This window comes from Erpetoichthys calabaricus, chromosome 5 (genome assembly GCF_900747795.2).
Source record: "Erpetoichthys calabaricus chromosome 5, fErpCal1.3, whole genome shotgun sequence".
Taxonomy (NCBI): Eukaryota; Metazoa; Chordata; class Cladistia; order Polypteriformes; family Polypteridae; genus Erpetoichthys; species Erpetoichthys calabaricus.
In genome coordinates, this window is record NC_041398.2 from 20,708,600 (window position 1) to 20,717,130 (window position 8,531).

General features: G+C 42.4%; 1 protein-coding gene across 1 annotated transcript in view; it reads left to right on the top strand.

Moving 5' to 3' along the window:
• The window catches only part of LOC114641699 (zinc finger protein 420-like), a 52,334-nt gene extending 44,118 nt beyond the window's left edge, over window positions 1-8,216 (top strand). The window contains exon 6 of the mRNA XM_028790726.2: window positions 4,543-8,216. Within this exon, the coding sequence (XP_028646559.2) occupies window positions 4,543-5,378 (836 nt within the window). The 3' untranslated portion in view covers window positions 5,379-8,216. The remainder of the gene's footprint in view (window positions 1-4,542) is intronic.
• The last annotated feature ends 315 nt before the right edge of the window (window positions 8,217-8,531 follow it).

An 8,531-nucleotide genomic window follows, 5' to 3' on the forward strand; every position in this document is an offset into this window, starting at 1 on the left:
ACTTTTGTCTCATCAGTCCACAAGGTATTTTCCCAAAAGTCTTGGCAATCATTGAGATGTTTCTTAGCAAAATTGAGACGAGCCCTAATGTTCTTTTTGCTTAACAGTGGTTTGCGTCTTGGACATCTGCCATGCAGGCCGTTTTTGCCCAGTCTCTTTCTTATGGTGGAGTCGTGAACACTGACCTTAATTGAGGCAAGTGAGGCCTGCAGTTCTTTAGACGTTGTCCTGGGGTCTTTTGTGACCTCTCGGATGAGTCGTCTCTGCGCTCTTGGGGTAATTTTGGTCGGCCGGCCACTCCTGGGAAGGTTCACCACTGTTCCATGTTTTTGCCATTTGTGGATAATGGCTCTCACTGTGGTTCGCTGGAGTCCCAAAGCTTTAGAAATGGCTTTATAACCTTTACCAGACTGATAGATCTCAATTACTTCTGTTCTCATTTGTTCCTGAATTTCTTTGGATCTTGGCATGATGTCTAGCTTTTGAGGTGCTTTTGGTCTACTTCTCTGTGTCAGGCAGCTCCTATTTAAGTGATTTCTGGATTGAAACAGGTGTGGCAGTAATCAGGCCTGGGGGTGGCTACGGAAATTGAACTCAGGTGTGATACACCACAGTTAGGTTATTTTTTAACAAGGGGGCAATTACTTTTTCACACAGGGCCATGTAGGTTTGGATTTTTTTTCTCCCTAAATAATAAAAACCATCATTTAAAAACTGCATTTTGTGTTTACTTGTGTTATATTTGACTAATGGTTAAATGTGTTTGATGATCAGAAACATTTTGTGTGACAAACATGCAAAAGAATAAGAAATCAGGAAGGGGGCAAATAGTTTTTCACACCACTGTAAGTATTGGGCAACATACTCTAATGGTACTGTAGTTACTGAACAGACAGTCCTTTAATGTATTTAGATTTGTATTCTTATTGAATACTCGAAATGTGTGACTTATTCTGAACACTTTATGAATACTTTTCAAAAACTTTCAGGAACTGATGTATATTTCTCCTTGGGGACAAAAAAAAAGATCTGTCTGTGTGGCGAGAAAGACACTTCGAAAATAAAGAGACATTCTGAGAAGCAGGCTTTACATGAACGAGCATGAGAGACCGAGCTCCAGTGAAACGATTTTCACAAACGCAAATACAGAAGAAAGGTGTTGAAGGTACAAATGGGGCAAGAGACCGCAAATATTTGTTTGTAATTATTTTATTACCTGTCTTTGAGTGATACCAAGGCTAACAAATAAAGAAATAAATAGTTATATACTGTCAAACGTCTTTATCATGAAAGGGGAAAAAAGAGCAGGGAGTATCTATCTATCTATCTATCTATCTATCTATCTATCTATCTATCTATCTATCTATCTATCTATCTATCTATCTATCTATCTATCTATCTATCTATCTATCTATCTATCTATCTATCTATCTATCTATCTATCTATCTATCTATCTATCTATCTATCACATGTCTGTCTGTCTCTCTCTATTTCATAGAAGTCATATAAGAAGTTAACAAACATTTAAAGTAAATTGTGATCTGAAAATGTCCTTCAGTCAAATGAAGCAGAGGCTCTGGTTTTTACTGTTCATCAAAAACAAGGGAAACCAAATTTTTCAGGAAACATTTATTAATTTAAAATCGAATATTTAAAAAAATGACTTCAGCTCATAGTTTGTTTTAGCCTTTTCACATTCTGGAGTTGTTCTTTAAAGAAACAAACAAAATTATTCACTAAGATGTTAGTTTTTGCCTATGACCTCCACACATCCTCACATATACTTTAAATCAAATCCAGCGACATGAAACCTTTCCAAAGATCTAAGACTTGTGTTTTTCTCATCGACAGTCTGACGGCGCTCTATGCCTCCTCTTAGCCTTTAAATCGGTGGGTGATGAGCCGTGGTGTCGCTCCTGGGTGGCCGCAGCGGGTGCAGATTGTTGTTCCAGCCTGGTTGCTCCGTTAGATGCCCGTTATTGCTGATGAAGCACACATTGCTCAAGCCCCGTTTTCCTGCTTCATATTAGTGGTGCAGCTCGTTAAGATTTTCCATCCTTAATTGCTTGTTTTAGTCTTAAGCTGCTGAATTTGCCGTTTTGAAAGGCTCCTCATTAGTAACAAGGTGCAGATGACAAAAAGAGTCCGCAGTTCTCCATCTCGCTTGTTTCCGTTTACACCTGAGTGTATTCATTGTGAACTATCTGGTGTAATAAAATATTTTAGAAGGAAAGCAAAGAGAAAAACAAGTTAAGGATTGAGAATTTCTCCTCTGTATGAGGTTACATATCATTTGGCTGACATCTTTGGAAGTGATCTGACATGACAGCAGGAAGACACTAAGAAAATCTAAAATAAGATCTATAATTGTCTACAGAATGTGTGGAGAATGTTCAGTAACTCAGTTTGCATTTAATCCAATCAATGGTCATGTTCAGGAGGTTAGAGTCTAGGCAGGCAGCAGCCCTCTATTGGTGCCAGTCCGTCTCAGGGTACGTTCACCCACACAGGGCCAATTTATTGTCACCAGTCCACCCAGCCTAGGTTTGTGAGAGGGGAACCACAGTCTACTAAGGTGATCCAACGTGGACATGGTGAGAACATGCAAAGCCCAGATAGACCACCAGTGACTGCAAGGTTTGTTCCAGAGACACTGGAATCATGAGGCAGCTGTGGTAAATGCTTCACCACTGTGCTGCCCTAACATTAGCCCATGTTTATATATGAAATACAATTTGTAGAAATACAAATGATGTTCTTAAAGTGTATGATTTTAAAATTGAATAAATCAATACTAAGACCAAACTCACTTCCCACATTCCACTTGCTGATAGGTCGGCTCCCACCCCTTCCTCTCTTTTACTCCATAGTTCATCACAGGGGAGGTGAATATCAGCAGTTATGGTGGAATAAGACAAAGTTCAGGGGCTGAGTCCATCATGGAAGTTGACACACATCCACTGCAGGGTCCTGTTACAGATTAAGAGACTAGAAATGATAAGAACAGTGAGAACATGAGGATTAGTATGAGCAAAGAAAATAATACAGAGTGAGGAGGAGGTAGAGACCACTGTACATGGAAAGGATTGAACTCGAGTTTGGCTGAATCATCACAAAAGCCACACTTTATCTCCTCCACTTGTCATATCCCGTCCATTTATGACCTGGGAATACTTCTGGAGTGGGCTAACAAGCCACCTGAAATACTCCCAGGAGCAGCAGAATAGAAGCCAGCAGTCCACTACTCAAGGAACCGCAGTCAGAAGGTGGAGGACAAAGCTTGCCTGGAGGTGTGCAGGCACACTGAGAGGTAGAAGAGGAAAATGAAGGGAAGAAGAACGGGGGGGGGGGGGGGGGGGGGGAGGGGGAAGGTGTGCTTTGGTGTTTGGTGCTTTGGAACTGTGCTGTGCGGGTGGGAAACGAGGAAGGGGAGGCGTTTCCCACGAGGAGAATAAACAAAGCTTGTGCTGAACTTGTGTCCTGCGTCTGTCTCTGTCAGGTTTGGGTGGCAGGAACACCCTCTGCAGGCCACAATGTCTACCTTGTGTGTGTGTGTGTCCATGCGGAAGTAAATTACTGAAAGAAGGGAAACATTCCAGAAGTGTCTTGATTTGGAGTAAGGTTGTTTCAGCAGATTTTACTATACTTACTGTATGAATGTAGGAAAAGCCTTGGGCTTACCTGTATGTGTAAATGTACTATATGAGGGTTGTTCAAAAGGTTTCCACACTTTTATATTTTCGTTGAAACAGTGAAGGCAGGAGGACTGTGAGAGTGTCATGTGACTAGTCTGGCAAGCTGGCTGCCCTTGCAGTTTAGTTATAAGAGTTGTCACCCTGTGGTCCATTTATTTACTTTTAAAGTAAGGCAGACATGAACTTGAGAGTGGATGCCAGCCCACTGTGGGGCACACACATCCACACAAAGTCATGCCAGATGGTAAATGACGCTGCAGTCATTGCTGTGGGATATGAGGGGAAGACAGGGAAGTTGAGCAGACAGTAGTAGAACCTGCAAAGTTCATACAGAGTGTGTTTTTGGGGTCACCAACTTGATCAAGAGTGAAGGAGGTCAGTCCAGGTTTCTGGCAAATTCAGCTTAATTGTTGTCTTAAAGTTATACAGACGGGAGCTGTCTCTTCAGCGCACCCAAAACCCCAGGCCAGCATGCAATGGCACTGATGTCATCCTGTATTCACTCCTCAGGTTAAAAGAATAAACAGACTTCCAGCACAAGTGAGAGTGCAGACAGTGAGCACACAGTTTTAAAATGACCCAACCCCCAACCCCCCATATCAACCATCGGGCAACAGATGTGTTACACGGCGAGCCTGTGTTCTTGCAGTTGCACTGGTAGCAGACAAGCAATCCCTGCCCATGTTAGAGTTTTGGACACAGTGCACTTAGGGGGTTGTCAGGGTCTCAAAAATCTCCCAACACATCAGAAATTGAATGGCAGTGTTTTAGTAGGTGTGCCATCTGTCTCTTTACAATAATGTGTTTGTTTAAAAGCATGTCATCAGTCTGTTCTTGTTGTTGCAGATTCACAGGAGACTGGCAGTTTCTCGCTATCTTCATTTGCGCTGAAACCCTCACAAGTTCATACTGGAGACAAGCCATATTGCTGCTCTGAGTGTGGTAAACAATTCTCCCAAGAAAGCTATCTTCAACGCCACAAAAAAAGCCACAATGGAGAGAAACCTTATTGCTGTCCAGAATGTGGCAAACGATTTCTTAAAAATAACACTCTTCAAAAACACATCATAATTCATACTGGAGAGAAACCCCATGGCTGTTTTGAATGTGGTAAACGATTCTCACAAATAAGTCATCTTCAGAGCCACAGAAGAATTCACACTGGAGAGAAACCTTTTTGCTGTTCCGAATGTGGCAAACGATTCTCTGACAGTAGCACCCTACGAAAGCATATTCGACTTCATACTGGGGAGAAGCCATTTCGCTGTCCAGAATGTGGTAAACAGTTCTCACAACTTAGCAATCTTAACATCCACACAGTATTCCACACTGGAGAGAAACCCCATTGTTGTCTGGAATGTGGCAAGCGATTCTCACTACTACGACATCTGCAGAGGCACACAATAATCCACACTGGGGAGAAACCTTATTGTTGTTCTGAATGTGGCAAACGATTCTCTGACAGCAGCGGTCTCCGACAGCACACACGAATCCACACTGGAGAGAAACCTTATTGCTGTACTGAATGTGGCAAAAGATTTTCCCAAATAAGCAATCTTCAGATCCATAAAAGGATCCACACTGGAGAAAAACCTTATTGCTGTTCTGAATGCGGTGTACGATTTGCCAAAAATATCAGTCTTCAAAAACACATATTGATTCACATTGGAGAGAAAGTGTGAAAGTGCTGGGATCAACAGGACTAATAAAGAGAAACATTCAGGCCCATTTTCATGTTCTACTAAAAACTCTAACCTCAGATGAACTGCAAAAAGAAGTCTTGTTAGGAGCAATGCAGCTGCTGTGCTGGACTCTCGCTGCAAACTTAAGGGAGTAAGAAATAAAGCGGTACAAGTGCACTGCCCTGACTAAAGACTGAGGTTCACTCCTGTCTTGATTTTAACCCTTAAACCGCAGAAATTGGCTATAGTTGGTTCCCAGTGTAATTTGCCAGCATGCCCGCGCTGATCAGTTTGTACCGTACCACTGGCGCCCCCTAGCGAATGATCAACCTCACTGTCCCTGGGATTCAGCCGCTGCACTAGAAGAGCCCATGAGCATCAGCGTTGGCCTCTTTTGTGGTTGTGCAGCCAGTTCAAGCGCAGTTGGCTTGGTGATTTACTGAATCTCATCAATGGCGTCAGTTGCACCTTCTACATATAATAAGAGATTGTTGCAGTAGTTATTTTTTTTAATAGTTTTTACAGTTCATTGGCAGTGTGTAAAATGATTAGTGTTGCAGTACTTGTGATGCTCCTTGCATGTGTTCCATTAAAATTTCACTTTTTCTTCTTGAATTGTGACATTTCCTTAAAAAGTGCAGCAAAAAAGTATTTGGTGTCTGGGGGTGTATTAACCCCCCCAAGTTATGTGGCAGTTTAAGGGTTAAGTGAACCAAAAAAATCGAGAAATTTAACCCCCAACAGAAATCCTATCGCTGTCTCGAATGTAGCAAACAGAGGGCACAAATGAGCCGCCATATCTTTAAAGCTACAAAAGGATCTGCACTGGAAAGAAATACACGCCTGGACCAGGACAACTTCATGTCAGTAACTCAAAAAAGAAACGGAAGTCTCATGGAACCAAAGCCCAGCTGTTACTGAACATCATGTTCATGGAGTACTGTGGAAAAGGCAGAAGCCTGAGCGTGGTATGGCTTCACAACATAAAAGGCATTTGGCAGAATACCTCACTCTTGGATCCTGAGATGTCCAAGTCTATGTAAAATCCACCCCATTCTGGTAACTTTCATCTCCAGTGCCATGTCTTACTGGCAGACAGCCTGCATCTTCATTGTGACAACAGACGAGTCATCACTATTCCGAACATAAATAATAAGAATTTATTCGAGGAGACTCTTTATCACCCTCACTGTTCTGCCTGCCAATTAAACTCCATCCTAAATAATCTCGACCACGGATTTAATATCAGCTCTCACAATCAACCAGACCCTCCGGCGGTCACTCGCCTCCTGTTTATTTGCGATTTGAGCAGCCAGCCACTGGATGAGCAGCTACACGCAATAAAATGTTGCTGATGACATCTGAGTGGCATGTGGGATTGGCAAGGGTGCCAAAGCTACCTTCATCAATGCAAAGGTAACCTCCACTACCAGTATGAAGTCTCGAGCGGGAGAGTCAAAATTAAGAACTTGAACTCAGACGAAACACCAGGGCGTAAATGAAGTAACAGCCATTAGCCACAAGATGCTAAGACAGACTGCCATCAAGGAGTACATCTGCAGAACAGAAAGGATCCTTAAGACCTCCCTCACAACACGTAAATCGGTTTGCAATCCCTGTGCTGTCCTACAGTTTTGGTACAAATGAGCTTCATAAACTTCACGCCGAATCGAGACAACAATGGCGCGCACTCCAACACATTTTCAAGAATCGGTGCATGCCAAGAGTCTAATATCCCAAGACCAGATGGAGACATGGGCCTATTTGAAACTGACTACACTTACAGATCAGCAATAATTGAACGACAAACTGACTGGATGATCTCCAAGGACCTGGATATACAAAAAATATTCAACCATCAGGTAAAAAAGCCCAAAACAACCTCCCCAATTTAACTTGCTCACCTGTTAGAAAGTGAAGGAGTGACAGAACCCTAGACCTTGTGCCCAGTACAGCATGTGCTAATTAGCAGATTGAAGAATTCAATAAAAGCAGAGCAGCAGACAAGGACAAACCACAACAGGGGTGACCTTCCTGCTCCCAAAATCTGAACAAAGTCATTTTCCTAAAGGTTACCACCAAATAAACCCTGGAAGATAACTCATTGTTATCCAGTTCATTTTCCTAAAGGTTACCACCAAATAAACCCTGGAAGATAACTCATTGTTATCCAGAATGTGGAAATCGATTCTTACAAAATAAGAAGTCCCGAAAGCCACAAAAGACCTCACACTTTAGAGTCTCTTAATTATGGCTGGATAGGACAGCGGGCAGCACACCAGGCAATTTAACTCATTGATATAAGAGAATGGCCCCACATGGTCAGGTCTGGCTGGATGGGGGGGGGTCAGTCTAAGAATCGAAGTTTCAACAAAGTGACAAAAAGAAAAAGAAATCGCAAGCATTGCAGCTAGAGGAAGACAGCAGAATGTGGGAGAGAACAACTGAAGTTGCGCCAGAGGTGGTGGCATCCACGGGTCTGACTCAAAAGAACACCCGGGTCCATCGTGGCATCCCGCCGAACCTCATAGGAACTGTCAAAGGAAAACCCGAGTGGTGTTGTGTGTTAAACGCTTCTCAGACAGACATCTTCTTCAGCAGTGTTTTTGTAGTTTTAAGATACATTTTTGGTTTTGCTTAATTTGTAATTTTATTTGTTTAGTTTTATTGAGTTGTTCAGCAACTACCTTTTCATTTGTGTCTCTTTCTTTCTTTCTTTTGTCCCATTTTATGTTTATTGCTGGCCAAACTATTTTGTAAGTCTATAAATTCCATGTATATCTAAAACTGTGTACCTTTTGTACTGTACACAGGTCAGTTTAATGCAGGCAACATGACAACGTGTGACAACTCCTTCTAAGGTGACAGTTCATGGGGTGGGGGGGCTAGGAGGATGTTGCCCCACCCACCACATGACGAACCAACTCAGGATACCACATTAGGACTTGAGTGCAGCCTCAGCACCACACTAGTTCAGATGGAGTGGAACGGTGGGAGGTTTTGTATGGTGCAGACAGTTCAAGGCCTAGAATCAGGTAACCCGTGTGCTCTGATGTCATTTGTCACTTTAAGCTACGAAACGTTTAAGCAAATGGTTATTGACTTTTGAAAAACGTTTTCATTGTTATTGGTGAGATTCCTTTTGAGAGGGGT